At 40.2% G+C, this 17,719-nt stretch overlaps 1 protein-coding gene across 1 annotated transcript in view; it reads left to right on the top strand.

Moving 5' to 3' along the window:
• The first annotated feature begins 8,140 nt into the window (after positions 1 to 8,140).
• The window catches only part of TSPAN8 (tetraspanin 8), a 48,407-nt gene continuing 38,828 nt past the window's right edge, over positions 8,141 to 17,719 (top strand). Inside the window, exon 1 of the mRNA XM_040415722.1 lies at positions 8,141 to 8,249. Coding sequence (XP_040271656.1) covers positions 8,190 to 8,249 — 60 coding nt within the window. The 5' untranslated portion in view covers positions 8,141 to 8,189. The remainder of the gene's footprint in view (positions 8,250 to 17,719) is intronic.

The raw sequence follows: 17,719 nt of genomic DNA, 5'->3' as shown, positions 1-17,719 counted from the left end.
TGTGGGAAGGGGACAGGGTGAGTGGGGCACATGTCCCAGGTGCAGAGGGTTGAGGGTGCGCCCGGGCAATTGATTTACATGGTGAAGCAGGGAATCTTCTGCTCCCTGCTTAACTGTTCCGCTGAGCTGTGCCACTTCCCAGCAGCCGTACATCACGATGCTAGGCTGTGTGGGAGGAACTGTGCAGGCCCGGGCATCAGCTTCCCCCTACACAGCCCAGCAGAGTGATGTGTGTGACCACGTTGTGCTGCTGCTGGGGAAAGCTGAATGTGCACGATCATCAGGGAATCAGGTGAGTATTTGTGTTAGATTATTTTTTTTTACAAATATGGGCATAACTACTGGGAGGGGGCACAATATGGGCTAGCTACAGTGAGGGGGCACAGTGTGGGCTGACTACAGTGAGGGGGCACATTGTGGGCTGACAACAGTTAGGGGACACAAAGTGGGCATTCCTACTGGGAGGGGGCACAATGTGGGAATTTCTACTTTAAGGGGGCACAATGTGGGCATTTCTACTGTGAGGGGGCACAATGTGTGCATTTTTACTGTGAGGGGGGCACAATGTGGGCATTTCTACTGTGAGTCACAATGTGGGCATTTCTACTGTGAGGGGGACACATCATGGGTGTTAAAGGAAATATTGGCATTTCTACTTTGAGGGGGCACATTGTAGGAATAACTACTGTGAGCAGCAATGTGGATATTGCTACAGTGAGGGGGCACAATGAGAGCATTAGTACTGTGAGGTGGCACAATGTAGGCATTAGTATTGTGAAGGGGCACAATGTGGGCATTAGTACTGTGTGGGGGCACAATGTGGGCATTAGTACTGTGTGGGGGCACAATGTGGGCATTAGTACTGTGAGGGGGCACAGTGTGGGCATAAGTACTGTGAGGGGGCACAGTGTGGGCATAAGTACTGTGGTAGCACTAAGAGGAAAGCAGTGCCCTAGATTACCCTGTTATATAATCGGGATGGCTTGGTCTTACAGGGCCTGCACAGCACTGCATGCTGAGGATTTCTCAGTTATAGTCACTATCCCGTTTATGTGGTTATTTTCTGGTTCCAGTGGACATCACTCCGACATGCCAGTGAAACCCTGGATGCAGTACGATCAGTTGGTTCTTTCATTTATTGCAGGGAGTATTGGTATCGCTGTGTACCCTATAATAGATTTTATAGGGTGTACATATTGGGGGTTGTAACGGCAACCCGGGCATAAAAGGGGGTAAAAGCCGTTTATGCGATATTCCCTTTCCAGATGCACAGGCAGCTACTACAGACACCAATCTCCCGAACTGGAAACCATATGAATGCTGCATACAGCCGAATAGGAAAAACCATATGAAAGGTTTACACTCCTAGCAGTCGGACTGAAACAGCATGCAATCCCCCCAAGAATGATACTAAGCTCTGTGTTGAGGGTAAAGCAGTGGACAGCCAGAGCTGTGTGTTTATTGTTCTTATATACACATTCTTACACATTAGTACCACCCACAGGGTTTTGTAAAACAACCAGTAACCCCGTACAATACACTCAGACACTGCCACACAAAATCCTCCCCTCTGCCTGTGATACAATTACCTTACACAATGGGTTAATGTAATTATCACAGGCAGGAGAATACACAGTTTTACACAATGTCTTCTGTCCTGGAGACAATTGGGAAGTAATCCAATTTATCTCCAAGAGCAGAGGCAAAACTTCATTAGCCACATGGTAGCAAAAGACAATAAAAAGACATAAAAATATTTAACTGTGCAGCTATTGCATAAAACAGACATTTAACATATCCCCAGATAGCTCAGGTCTGAGTGCATATTATTAGGTGAATGGCACTCAGACTACACGAATACAGTTCAATTGCCATGGAGCCAAATTCTTTCATATAGTCTTTGCAGGGGAAAATCAAGCGTTTCAACATGGGGCCATAGTCTAAAGGAAGCAGGCGGGCAACCAGGCTTCTCCAATGCAATGTGGCGAGATTGGTCTCGTCACAGGGGTCATTTACAAAGACTAACTTTTTACACCAATCTTTGTTCCCCCTCTGCACTGAAGGAGAATTAACCTAATTTATAAATTAGGTGCACCACTGGCAGTCTGTAGTAAAACTATTCAGATCCCTAACTGGAGTAGCTTTTACTCCTCTTTTACACCTGTAATCCTAGCCCCCGTTGTGCACTTACCACTCCCAAATAGTTGCAAAAGGGTAAGTATTTTTACTCCTAAAACTGGCGTAAAAATATTTGTAAGGATATTATTAAAAATTACATTTTAAGTTATTCACCCATAACCCACTGGGTTGAATTGAGTATAGTTATACATTGAGCAGAGTTAGAGGTGTGGCTTAGTATAAAAGAATTTGCCACGTCGCTGATATTGCCCCCCTTTCTGATCTAATAGAGTTGGGTGTCAAGTGGGGGGGGAGGGGCTCATACTGAATCCTTGCCCCGGGTGCTAGAAAGACTTGCTACACTTCTGCCTCCCACTGATCCAGAGCTACCCCCTTCCACTGCTCCAATTGCTCTGCTAGATGTTCTTTAGGCTGGCAGATCAAGGCAGATCAAGGGGTGTGTTCTTTCTCAGGAGAGTGTCCTTTCTGCACCAGTTGTTTCGCTTTAACTGTCACAAGTTCTAAAAGAAGATCCCTCTGGTAGAAATATGGAACTGAGTATGTGTGGCTATCTCAGCAATGTTACTGAGGTTGTCTGGGAAGTAAAACAACAAACAGCAGGTGGTGCTACAGAGACACATTGTAATGAATAACTCAGTGGCTTTACTAAACTTTTAATGCAAAAGAGAGTTAGACCAGCACCTCCAAACTATGTATAAACGGATTTCCGGCGCATGCTACCATGGCTGCAATGTAAAAGCAAACAAGGACTACAAGTATCAGCACACTGCTTCATGCACAAAGACACATGCAAACATTGAAAACATGAGTGAATGTAAACTGCATTACTGCTATACTTACTAAATAAAAATTTGAAACTCTTTGTGCATATTTTTGATCAAGAATATGTTGGGCCCATCTACCAGTGACCAGGTGGCTTATAACAGACGGGACCTACACTAACAGTCTTGACTTTCTTGGGCCTACAAAATTCAAGCCAATGTAGAATCCAGCTACAGGATACTCTGTTTAAAAGCAAAAGGCAGAAGGGCGATCTAATAGGGAAAGCAAATTCCCCAAATGTCCGGCTGATTCCTGGCATTCTCTTCCGGAACAGCCTGCCAGAGAGCTGTGAAACTGATAAGAAACTAGCCTAAAATCTGGGTGCTGGTTTGAAAAATATAGAATATTTTTTGTGGGACAATCCCTTTAATATTGATCCTGTTGGTTTCTAGATACTGATATTCACATATAGAATATAGTAAATACAAAAGTAAGGGGGCAAACTAAAATGACCTGGAGTGCCGGTCAATAGTCCATGTAGTACCACAAATATCAGGAAGACTATACAAACAGGCCGCGCATCCAATAGTAATTAAAATATAAATAAATCTTTATTCAGCACCACAACATTAAAGTACCTTATGTGGGACTTGTATATGCCCTCACATAAATGTAATATTTTAATTACTATTGGATGCGTGGCCTGTTTGCATAGTCTTTTTGCTATTTGTGGTACCACATATAGAATATACACGTGAGACAAGTCAGAAAGGAATGATTTTACTATTACTACTCTTCATAAAAGGTGTAGTATAGTCATTCAAAGAAGGCAATATAGGAAAAGATGAAGCTTATTTTAGAGCATAAACCTAGTTATTGGACAAAACAATACAAATGCTTGAGTACCAATACTAGTTTTGAAAGACTATTGCTGGTATACTTTTTTATGCCTCTCTGATGGTGGCTCTGCTGCTACTACAGGGTGGGCCATTTATATGGATACACCTTAATAAAATGGGAATGGTTGGTGATATTAACTTCCTGTTTGTGGCACATTAGTATATGTGAGGGGGGAAACTTTTCAAGATGGGTGGTGACCATGGCGGCCATTTTGAAGTCGGCCATTTTTTTCAATAGGAAGAGGGTCATTTGACACATCAAACTTATTGGGAATTTCACAAGAAAAACAATGGTGTGCTTGGTTTTAACGTAACTTTATTCTTTCATGAGTTATTTACAAGTTTCTGACCACTTACAAAATGTGTTCAATGTGCTGCCCATTGTGTTGGATTGTCAATGCAACCCTTTTCTCCCACTCTTTACACACTGATAGCAACACCGCAGGAGAAATGCTAGCACAGGCTTCCAGTATCCGTAGTTTCAGGTGCTGCACATCTCGTATCATCTGAAGGCAATCGTCTATGCTGTGAAGATACGAGATGTGCAGCACCTGAAACTACGGATACTGGAAGCCTGTGCTAGCATTTCTCCTGCGGTGTTGCTATCAGTGTGTGAAGAGTGGGAGAAGAGGGTTGCATTGACAATCCAACACAATGGGCAGCACATTGAACACATTTTATAAGTGGTCAGAAACTTGTAAATAACTCATGAAAGAATAAAGTTACGTTAAAACCAAGCACACCATTGTTTTTCTTGTGAAATTCCCAATAAGTTTGATGTGTCACATGACCCTCTTCCTATTGAAAAAACAAAAGTTGGATTCAAAATGGCTGACTTCAAAATGGCCGCCATGGTCACCACCCATCTTGAAAAGTATCCCCCCTCACATATACTAATGTACCACAAACAGCAAGTTAATATCACCAACCATTCCCATTTTATTAAGGTGTATCCATATAAATGGCCCACCCTGTAGAATAGTCTATAGAAGACATTTTATGTGCTTGCAAATCAGATGTTTTCCCCCTTACATTGTATTCAATATTTCTAAGAATTATGCCCATATGTTAGATTGCCCAATTAAGGGAAAAATAAACCTGGTAATTTACAGAGTATAGTTCCCTTTAAATTTTATTAGTTTAGCACCAGACACCTGATTTTTATATTTTTACAGTGAACATTTATTGAATTCACTGCTTCACACATTCCTATTGGTATTATTTAAGCCTGGATTTAAAACACAGTATCCAACATCTGGCTTTCTATTCACCAATAACTTAATCGGTCTGCAGAGTTGAAAACCTGTAAAATGAAAAACTGGTTTGTGGTTATATACCAACGACTTCCTAAAAAAGTGCTTGGTTTATACACCTCCAACATAACAAGAAATACAAAGCTTTCAATTAGTAACAGGTTACTGCTCTCTTCAGTTATTAAAATAACCCAGAATTTTCTGTACTTTTATTGGGTACACAATAAGTGCTTTCTGGCCATTGCACAGCATATGGGGATCGCATTGCTGGAGAACATCAGCCAAAATACTATTTTTTCTACTGCATCTGCAACAAAGTGCCCTATTAGACCTCTGTTTTCTCCTAATCCTGTTTAAAAGGGATATTACTCAACAGATATTTATGATATTTTTCATAAGAGGATATATTAGAGGTTTATTTTAGAGGTAATGCTACGTAACTGGCACACGAGTATGAGTAAGTAGTAAGTACCAATTCTGTCCTAAAATTCTCATTGTGTTAGCAAATAAACCTTATCATGGGCACACTATGAGGTTAAATAAGGCTTTTTAGTGTTAATTATGTTGGATATACTGAGCTGGATATATAATATGTACAGTTTCACATGAATGGGGAGACTATGGAAGTTTTTGGTTGGTGTGGACATTTTTTTTTCTCTTATTGATATTTTAATATAGTTTTTATTTTCTAAATGTGTCTCCAATATGACTGCCCTCAGGAAAAAAATTTAAAAAGCTAAAACATTTGTAGACTTACATCTAACTGCTGAAACAAAAATTCAATACTTGACACATTCTCTTATATCTTTCGTTGGTGAGGTATACAAAAATACTTATTCTTATCTTACTAGATTGGTCTTTCTTAGCTGTGTAGATCAGTTTTGAAGATTGTTTGGTCAACCATACACATACAATAAGTCAGACTCAGACTGGCAGAGCATGCATGTTTACATTAAAAGATAGAGAGAGAATAGCTGCAGACACTGGCCATGAAATACAACATGGCTGATCCTTTAGGGTAAAATTGCTGATGCTGATCCTTTAGGGCAGGCATGCTCAACCTGCGGCCCTCCAGCTGTTGTAAAACTACAACTCCCATAATTCCCGGACAGCCTACAGCTATCAGCCTACAGAAGGGCATCGTGGGAGTTGTAGTTTTACAACAATTAAACTATTGTTATCAGCTGACATTTATTTGTTTGAACAACACAAAAAATCGTTCATAGATTCTAATGTAAGCACAAAGGGGGCATTTATAATTTGTGGTTGTTTTTATCTCATTTTAAGTCTGTCTTTGCTTTGTGTGTCTGTGCCAAATTTATAAAATGGCGCACCTTAATAATATATTTGGCACAAATGCAATTTGGTTTCCACCTACATGTCTAAAAGTACACCAGGGGGTTGCCTGGCATGGAGATATGACTTTTGTGTTATGTTTGCTAATAGACAATCGTGAAAAGTGGCAGGGCTCACCAAATGTTGCAAATTTTGACCAAATGTTGAAAAACATGCCTCAATCGACATGACTTGTGATTTTTTTAAAGCCAAAAACTGATGTACAACCCGTATTACCATATCTTTATGACCATCAGCAATGGCATAGGATCATGGACACTGTGTACCAGAGTTTTAGCTTCATTGGTAGTCATACACATAAGATAGCTGTCATCTGAACACTCACTTGGTCTACAACTAGCAGCTCATGAAGGATGGCTGTCCCATAATAAGCTACAGAAAATAAAAAAAAATTGTCAATCAGAAAATAAAAACTGATAATAAAAAAGAAAATGCATCAGTATCTGGTTTTAATAGTCAGAAAGGGTGTGGAAGTGAGTAATATTTAGTCATTTTGTTTTATTGATCCAACCACACCCAAAGCTAATGTCATAGAGTCATACTGTAGCAGTTAATGAGCATGAGTAACCAGTGGTAATGAAAAACATCCGTTTGCTTCAAAACCATGTAGACACAGAGTTCTAAGGAGTTACTTTAAGGTATGCTGGAATAGTTATAAATAGTTGTAAGGGTTATAAGTTGTAACATAATAGTCTTGGAAAATAGGAAATTTCACAAAAAAGGAAATCACAGAACCAGAATAGACACTGAGATGGGATTTCACTCTTAACAAATAATATATATGAATACATACTGTGTGTATAAATATATATGATATATACATAAATATTCAAAAAAAAATTCCCCATTGTGTCAATATTAATACATTTAGATGACTCCTCCATTTACTTCTATCTTATGTTTTTTGAGTTTCTTATAAAACTTGTAAAAGTGACTATCCAGTCATGGCCTTGAAGTTTAATATATAACTACTACCTAAAGGAAGAGTTTAATTGTTAGGGCAGGTACAGTAGTCTGACACACACCTATGGTCGGACTGGCCCACCAGAGTACCAGAGCATCCTCCGGTGGGCCTAAGCTCTAATACAATAGTGGGTGTCAAAGGTCCAGGAGAAAAAAAAACATTTGGTTGCCTCTGGAGTCAATCTCTTCCCACTAGGGTCTGTTTCTTGGATTCAAAACCTATTAGACTTTATAGATGATATAGGGTTTGGCCCTTAAGAAGACTTTCCCCTGGTGGGCCTAAGGAACCTCAGTCTGAAACTGGGCATCCACAATGTGACCAGTCTGTGCTCTCTCTTTCCCTCTGCAGCTCTAAATCCATTGATTGGCTATGTATAAACACAAGTCTAGTACAGGCTCACAAGGATGTCAGGGTCTGAAGAAGGGATTTCTATGACAGAAAGGATAAAATGAGTATAAAATACAAACAATGGCCATCAAGTCGTTTTTGCATATACTCTGAAGAAAATGAGCCTTAGTTAATGTTTAGCCTCGAGAGTCACTTTAACTCTTGTGAAACCTGATTGATTTAAAGTGCTTGTGCCTTCACATTAATAAGATAAAATGTCTTCTAAACAGAGAACGAATGTAAACTTAGCCTTTAATACTTTATTAGTGAGTATGCTGAGGCAGGCGGAGACGGTACAGAGTGGCATGCTTTAAATATCATGGTTAATATTTAACTCAGTGCTATATTTGCATAACTACCTTTTTATAGAGCAGCGGAGTCATATACCCTAAGTCACTGTAAGGCTCAGCTTCATCACAGCCACCGAAAATGGCCGGAGTGAACAAATGTTTGAAGTACTCTATGTTCATATTTAACTTTTTATTCTGGGTAAGTTATTATTTAGCAGACTTATGATTCTTTCTTTATGCAAATATGTACACAATTTACAGAGTAACAGATCTGTGTTAATTAGCAAGTATAATTCCATGCCACACCTCCGTTATCTGTGCAGAATGGAAACATTCAAAAGTCAGTTCTGTTACATCTGTATTTCATTATTCTATCCCCATTCTATTTCTACAATAGAATATTTTTTGTAGTGTAAATGTTCTATTTTGAATTATAACTTTGATATTTGCTGTGCCACATGTAAAGGGATCTTGCTGTAGTAGGCACACTACACAGTTGTTATGGTGCACAGGAGAGAAATGGTTCCAACACAGGTTTTCTACATCATTTATTTTATCTGGTGAATCTGTAATTGGATTCCTATCCGTACATCTTAACAAGCAAGGGTCTGGGGAGTTAAAGGGATTGTCCCGTTACAGAAGCTTATCTCCTATCCACAGGCTAGGGGATGTGTCTAATTAGGGGGGCTTTTCGTGGGAATGGGGGCCATGTTCCCCTATTTGAATGGAGCAAAAGACATTTATGCACGTCTGGTGCTCCACTCAGCTCTGTGGGACTGCTGGAGATAGCAGAGTACAAGCTCTCAGCTATCTCCAGTAGCCCCATAGAGTTGATGGAACAGCAGCATGCAAGTGTGTCTTCTGCTCTATACAAGCAGGAACATTGGCCCCCATTCTCGTGATCGGTACCCACAAGTTCTCAGGTGACAGGGAGTTACTGATGGTAGTTAGGCCCCTTATCTGTAAGTTTACCTCTGATTGTAGAGTATTGTTTCAGTATATCTTCTTACTGCCATTATTTCTCTATATTACCTGTCTCATAATTTCTACATTGCACTTTTTTATTATGCTGGATACCTAGCTTTATAACCAAGTTCTCCAAGTTTACTGCATACTTAACTGCGGTCTGTATTATATTATATGGCAATAAACTTGACCTTGACACAGTACCTGTTTCTGCTGAGAATAGTTTGAAGAAATTCAGTTGAGGGAAGGGGATAAAGATTAATACATATCCGTGGACATAACTGAAAAGAGAATTCACTTTAAAAAAAAATAAGAATGTATAGAGCTTACACCCTGTTCATTACACACACACATATCACTTCATTTCTATATAAGAAGATAAGGTCGGCATGTGTTTTGGCAGGGCAATACCTTCATCTCAGTCTGAGTTGCCTGCACTGTACCTCTGGACAATAAATCAGGGCACTTACTCTTGTGATAATACTTTAGGCTACATTCACATCTGTATTTATAATTCCACAGCAGTATTTTTCCAGTAGAAATCCAGTATTCATACCGGAAACCCGGTGAACCCCATTATAGGGAATGGAATCCGTTAGGCGCCGGCAGTGTCTGTAATATGCTGGTTACGGCAATCCCAGTATTCTCTTACTATGCTGGAACAGAATATCAGAAATATAACCACAGGTGTGGACGTAGCCTTATGCTTCTTGTTGCAAAGCAAGTAACATTAAAAGTATGGACAGTCGGGTCTAGCCCTAACAATGACATCAGACTGGTGTCCTTATATTAAATAGTTTTTTTGAATTTAAGGCTTATCACTTCATTGCCTTATAACAATGTGGCATGTTATTTTACATGCCTGCTTCTTACAAGGGACATTGGACACTCATGACCTACTATTAGTAAATATCCTTCATTGAACCGGTTTCTATATAAAAAAAAAAACCAGACTGAACTGGATGGGCATATGTCTTTTTATAGCCTTAGAAACTACGGGGCACATTGATTAAGACTGGCGTTTTAGACGCCGGTCTTAATAAGCCCTATACATAACTTTGGCAGATCCGCTGCTTCTAAATGTAAGACAGCTTCCTTTTCTGGAACTAATCCAAGCATAGAAAATGATGAATGAGTCATAAATGACCCCCTATATTACTATGTACAAGACCCTGAACGGTGACACCCAGAATCTTTATGATTTGAAGAACTTATAGGAAGGACCATACACAGAAGTCCCAGGGCCCCAAAATTTTGACTGGGCGGGATATTAGTAGCACAGCCCTTTTAATTGCCAATTATTAACGAACACAATACAAAGTACAAAAAGTTACAAACTGAATATTATTAGAAAATCAGAATGAACAGTGCACTTTGCTCTTACAAGGAGTGGAAGGCTTTGCAACACTTTATTTGTTTAGTAATATAACTCTTACTTCAAGAGACTTTATGAGAAGCTGAGAATTAATATTTTTTTCCTATGTTGAACCGCAGAGCTTGTGCCTGTGAACTACATGTACATCCCATTGACTACAGTAGGCTGTGTGTCATTTTTGGGGCGAAATTCCAGTTACTTCCCCATTAGATTGCGCACCAGTCCAATAATAAAAAAAATACCTTTACCATGCACTAAGTGTAATTTTAGCAGTTTGTGCTCCTGATTTTCCATTTATTTCTGAGACTTATAGTAGCTGTATGACAGGTTGCATTGTCACCTATATATCCATTCCTACCATATCTCTCAGGTTTCCATCACATTGAAAGAATCTCCTACTCCTTTTACTGTCATCGCATCATTTCTTTAAATCAAGGAATATCATTACAGGGAAAAAATTATTGGCATCCACCTATGTACGGTGGCCGGGTTTGGGGTGGCCCCAAAGCTACGCTGGGTCCCCCGGACACCGTCAAGGTGTCACCGCGCGTTGCTGCTCTCCAGAAGGGATGGTAAGGCGTGATGCACCCCAATGGGAAATAAGTCCAGAGAGTCAGGGTGTGCAGTAAGCCAGTTTGATTCTTTACTGGAGAAATTCAGGTGCAAAACAGTACAGGCGAGGCATAGGGCTGGCTTCTCCAGTCTCCTCCCTGGCAGAAGAAGGGTTTGATGCTGAGAAAAGGCCTAAACTAACTGTCCCTCTCTCTCTCAAAAGCCTGGTACCCTGGTCAAAGGCTGGAGGCCTATGGTCTGTAGCTCAGTAGTCTGGGTGGCAACTTGGTCACCGGGCTGGTGACCCATAGTCTGTGGCTCAGCATCCCCATTTCAGTGTCTTCTTCTGGTCAGTCATGCAGAGTCTTCCCCTCCAAGCATTGTTCCCTAACGGCAGCACACTAGGGGCTCTGATTGCTCTCCTTATATACAGTTTATGGCTAAACTAGAACCTTCTAGTGGGAGGGGTGAAGTGAAGAAGCTCAGCACAAACAGTTGCAATTTTTCAACTTCCGACTCTCATAAACTTGCATAAGAGCTTCAATGATACTCAATGGCAATGACACAGCAGTTTTTCCAGACAAAAACAAGTTTCCAGACATAACATAGCAGACATTCAACAACAACCAGACATTCAAAAGGTCAATCTGTCTGGTTTTGGTGGTAAAAGTCTGAGTTTTTTCCTCCAAAACATGCTCAATTACCAGCTTCTCATTCAAAGTCTCAAAAGTCTCTCAGTGTTCATTAACCCTTTCCACAGAGCCTCGCAAAGGCAGTGCAAATGAACAGGATTTATATCACAGCAAACATATAAAATGTGGTTACACAGTATTAAACAGTATAAGTCAATGCAAGTTAACCCTTTAAAGTAAAAAAAAACTAAGACGTTTCTAACTTTGCATAGGAGAAACAGGGGCAAATATCCACAAATGTCAAGACTTCAAAGTACCCCTGCTTCAGGGCACTACATATGTATCAATAAAAATGAATATACATGAAGCTGGCAGCTAGGGGCATGAGGACAGAAAAGAGAAGCAGGACATATAACTCAACATAAAATATTGCGGACTTACTGGACATCCTGAGACACATACCTTCAATAGGCTTTAAGTAAAATTACTTATTATATTTTGTATGAAAATGCAATTCACTAAATTTGGTAAGTTTATGCAATCAGAATGTATACTGTGAGAATGTTGCTTTTTGGTAGTTCCTGACATAATAGAGTATATTTTCTGCTAACAAACAACAGTGTTTCAACAGTGCAAACTACTAAAACTATATGGGGTGTAGAGGTTTTGGTCATACCAGGGCCTTATTATCTAAGGAGGCCTAAAAGGTCTCTGCTCCATATGAGAGGATCAGCACCAAAAATGATGTGTGAAAACTGGGGGCCCTGTTACAGAATCTGCTTGCAGCCCAAGAGCTTTAAGTTATGCTTCTGATTTGATATATACAAGTTCTGCAGCATTGGTTTAATCATATTTTGCTGGTCAAATAAAGATAGTTGGACTGTCAGTCAACATCATTGTCCATGGAATAAAGAAAAGTGCACAAGTATTATTTCGGTTTGCTCTTGTGGCAACATTCAGACACCGCCATGACCTGAAACGCATAGGTGACTTTTTGTTTTACGATAGATTTTAATGGAGTTTGCAATAAAGAATATAGTTTTAATATATATGTATGCAGCAGTTTGTCTTCTTTTTCAGTATGCAAGTACTTCCCTACACGTATGGTATCCCCCGATGGATACATGTGAGCTGGCTGTGTATTGGAACTTGCATTCAGACACAGTGGTTCATATAACTGATACTGGTTAAACTGATTATTAACTCTTATCAGTTCATGTTTCATATTGTGGAGGTTAAAGAAGTTGCAGGGAATATGAGTGATATCATGAGAGGAAGCAAACTTAAAAATATAGTAACATAGTATATAAGGCCAAAAAAAGACATTTGTCCATCCAGTTCGGCCTGTCATCCTGCAAGTTGATCCAGAGGAAGGCAAAAAATGCCCCTGTGAGTTAGAAGCCAATTTTCCCCACTTAAGGGGAAAAAATTCCTTCCCGACTCCAATCAGGCAATCAGAATAACTCCCTGGATCAATGACCTCTCTCTAGTAGCTATAGCCTGTAATATTATTACACTCCAGAAATACATCCAGGCCCCTCTTGAACTCTTTTAGTGAACTCACCATCACCACCTCCTCAGGCAGAGAGTTCCATAGTCTTACTGCTCTTACCATAAAGAATCCTCTTCTATGTTTGTGTACAAAACTTCTTTCCTCCAGATGCAGAGGATGTCCCCTTGTCACAGTCACAGTCCTGAGGATAAATAGGTAATGGTAGAGATCTCTGTACTGACCCCTGATATATTTATACATAGTTATTAGATCTCCCCTCAGTTGTCTTTTTTCTAAAGTGAATAACCCTAATGTTGATAATCTTTCAGGGTACTGTAGTCCCTCTATTCCAGCTCTGCTATGTCTGCCTTGTTCACAGGAGCCCAGAACTGTACACAGTAATCCATGTGTGGTCTGACTAGTGATTTGTAGATTGGTAGCACTGTGTACTCATCACAGACATCTATGCCCCTTTTCATGCAACCTATTATCTTATTGGCCTTGGCAGCAGCTGCCTGACACTGGTTTTTACAGCTTAGTTTGCTGTATACTAAAATTCCTAGATCCTTTTCCATGTCAGTGTTACCAAAGATAACATCTAATAGAAAACCTTCAAACAGTTTACCCACGACAGATGTTAAACTCACCGGCCTATAGTTTCCGGGCTCTGTTTTTGGACCCTTTTTGAATATTGGAGTGAATTACTCAAAAAATTTGCTTAGATCCGAATATATTTGCAACAAATCGCAATAAAAAGGCTATTTTTGGGCTGCATAGAGCCTTGATATGGGTGTAGAACACTGTGCCTTGAGTAACATGCATAGGGAGTGTGCTGGGGTAGTGAAATAATACTGTCAGTCAATATGACATGCAGATGACAGGCGTCGCTATTAGAATCACTGCACACTTTACTTATTTGAGCAGTCACAGGGCCAAAACTGGCCAAATAACTCAAGTATTAACTCAGCCTTACAGGTCCATTGCAGGAGAGCTTTTCCAGGGCAAACTCGGCCAGTTGCGGCCACAAATCCAGTTTGGCTGCCCAGTAGTCCAACGGATCCTCTATGACGGCTGGCAGGGTGCTATCAAAGTATGCCACCACCTGCTGGTTCAGGTCCTGCTCCAGGTCTAACTGCTGCTGCTGGTGAGTAGTTTCTTCACTATGGGGGTCGAAGATCCAGTCAACCAATCAAGAACCGCTGGGTTGCTGATCAAGACACGACCGCTAGCTGACATGTGGACCTGAGGCCTCGGGAAGAAACCCCTGCTGCCACGCCCCCTTACTCTATTGCGACCTGTGCCTGCGCCAGAATCATTTACGCCTCTGACACTCCCCTGTGCAGTGCCTGGCACTTCTCTGTCTGACATAGTTTTAGCTGAACTAAATAAATTAAAAGCAAATTAAAACACCCCAAAAAAGCGGGAAAGTATATTTTTATTTTTTTAATGAGATAGCCAACTAAAGGATTTGAAATTGCCAACGAAAATTGCCAATGAACTGCGTATATATTTTCCGTATTGGACTAAAATAGGCCACTAAATAGTTACTAAAGTAAATAACAGAAAAAGTGAAGTGCGAATATTTTTCTCTTTATCTCTAGAAATATAGCAATAAACATTTTTAGCGCAAATAACGCCATATGTGAACTGCGTCTATTTTTCTCATATTGTAGTGAAAGATGACAAGAAACGCTTTTAGCGCAAATAACACCAAATGTGAACTGCGCCTTTTTTACTCGTATTGGAGTGAAATATGACAAGAAACGCTTTTAGTGCAAATAACAGCAAATATGAACTTAGTCTATTTTTCTCTTTTTCTCTAGAAATATGGCAATAAATGCTTTTAGCGCAAATAACAACAAAAGTGACTTGCGTACATATTTCTCGTATTATATTGAAATAGGCCACTAATTGATATCAGCGTAGTTAACAGCAAAAGTGACCTGCATATATAAAAGCCACTAAAGGCTTTTCAACATAGCACTTGTACCCCAATAACTAATTGCTGGAATGACAGAGCTGTATTATGAGACTATCTGGATTCCCATGTAATGTTTCCCTGCACTTGTAAATAGCTTTTTTTCACAATGAGGATTTTTCTATGACTCTCCCTAGCATCTGCACACGTCTCTCCCTGCTTATGAAATGATTCCTCTCATTATCCTTTCCCTGCACTAGTAAATAGCTTGTTTCCTTTTTTTTTTTTTACAATTCGTTTTTCTTTCACTCTATGTAGCGCCTGCATACACGTCTGTCCCTGAACATGGTTCAATAGTGAATGGCAGACTCTAAGATGACCACCGTATTTATAGGGCTGTGACATCACCGGCTGGCTGGCTGCTGATTGGCGGCATGCATGGCATTATGGGTCATCCCACCTTCCCAGAGTTTCTTGCCCCATGTCCTCACACGTGTAGCCGCCATTTTAGCCGCCATTGTAGCCGGCTAGCCGCCATGTTAGGAAAAATTGCAATTCGTTACCACGAAGTGTGAGGAAATTCGCATTTGTTCAGAATCAAATTTTTCATAAAATTCGGAACGAATTTGACTTCGTCAGCTTCGATTCGCTCATCTCTATATGGCACCACATTTGCTATGCGCCAATCTTGTGGAACACTCCCTGTCAGTATAGAGTCCTTAAATATCAGAAATAAGGGTCTGGCTATGACATTACTTCATTCTCTTAGGATACGGGAGTGTATGCTATCCGGTCCTGGCGATTTGTCTATTTTAATCTTTTTAAGACGCCGCTGTACTTCTTCCTCGGTCAGACAGGGCACTTTTAATGGGGAATTAACTGTTACATTCTGCATTTCATCTGACAGTTTATTTTCCTCAGTGAATACATTGGAGAAAAAAATATTTAATAGCTTTGCTTTCTCCTCATCGCTTTCTGCAACTTCCCCCTCATCACTCTGTAGAGGGCCAACACCTTCAGATTCATACTTTTTACCATTTATATAATTGAAGAACATTTTAGGGTTAGTTTTGCTCTCTTTGGCAATTAATCTTTCGGTCTCTAGTTTGGCTGCTTTTATTAGTTTTTTACATATTCAATTTTTTTCCTTATAGTTTTTCAGTGCTTCCGTGCTACCCTCCTGTTTTAGTGATTTATATGCTTTCTTTTTGTCATTTATTGCTTTCTTTACAGTTCTATTTATCCACATTGGTTTCTATTTGTTCCTTAATATTTTATTCCCATACAGTATGTACCTCTCACAATGAGATTTTAGGGTGATTTTAAAAATATCCCATTTTGTGGCTGTATTTTTAATTTTGAGGACTTTGTCCCAGTTAGTTAGCCCTATGGCCTCTATTAGTTGGCTAAATTTAGCTTTTTTGAAGTTTGGTATTTTTCCTCCCTGAAGAAATACTCTTTTGAATGATAATTGGAAGGTTATTACTTTATGGTCACTATTTCCCAGGTGTCCCCCAACCCGCACATCTGTTGTTCTGTCAGGTCTATTGGTTAATACTGTCCAGTATGGCCGTCCCTCTAGTCGGGTCCTGAACCAGTTGGGAGAGGTAATTGTTTTTGGTTATTGCCAATAACCTGTTTCCTTTATGAGATGTACAAGTTTCAGTTTCCCAGTCTATATCTGGGTAGTTAAATTCCCCCTTAATAACGACCTCATTATGATTTGCCGCCTCGTCTATCTCGTTTAGTAGTAGATTTTCTGTGGACTCTGGTATATTAGGTGGTTTATAATAAACTCCTATTAGTAATTTATTATTGTTTTTGCCTCCATGTATTTCTACCCACAGTTACTCCACATGTTCATGTCCCTCATTCATATCTTCTCGGACTGTTGGCTTTAGACAGGACTTTACATAAAGGCAGACCCCTCCCCCTCTCCGGTTTTGGCGATCCTTTCTAAACAGACTGTAACCCTGTACATTAACCGCCCAGTCATAGCTATCATCCAGCCATGTCTCAGTTATTCCCACTATGTCATAGTCCTCCTCACACATCACTAGATTCCAGTTCCCCAGTTTTATTAGTCAGGCTTCTGGCATTAGTATACATACATTTAAGAGGTTTATGTATATTTTTTTACCCTACACCTTTCCTTCTGGGCTGTTCCAGTCCGTTCTTCCATTCCTCCCCCAGTCCCACTACCTTGCCCCCGGTCTCTATCTGCAATATCTTCCCATCCTATAATGTAATTACCCTCCCCAGTCCCTAGTTTAAACACTGCTCCAACCTTCTAGCCATCTTCTCCCCCAACACAGCTGCCCTTTCCCCATTGAGGTGCAGCCCATCCCTACGATAGAGCCTGTAGCCGACATAGAAGTCGGCCCAGTTCTCCAGGAACCCAAACCCCTCCTGCCTACACCAGTTATTGAGCCACTTGTTAAAGTGTAACTGCGTTTCATTTTTAATTCCCTAATGGTATAGTACACCCTGCTATATAAGTGCTTTTGTGATTTAAAATTTGATCATTTTCAGTTTTACCTGCTAATAACTCCCACAAATGCTCTCATCTCACAGCGTTGCCATGTGCAGTCCGTCTTCTCAGTATTATAACAAGAGACGGATGAGCTCTGGGAGGAGGAGCTCAGCCCTGACAGCCTGTCATTGGTTCTGATATGGACCATGACCGCTGGATCTTCTCCAGCCCCTCCCAGTAATCTGTCAACCCAATCCGCGA

This window comes from Bufo bufo, chromosome 1 (assembly GCF_905171765.1).
Source record: "Bufo bufo chromosome 1, aBufBuf1.1, whole genome shotgun sequence".
Classification (NCBI taxonomy): Eukaryota; Metazoa; Chordata; class Amphibia; order Anura; family Bufonidae; genus Bufo; species Bufo bufo.
The sequence above is the reverse complement of the archived record's forward strand: the minus strand, read 5'-3'. Positions and strand labels throughout refer to the sequence as shown.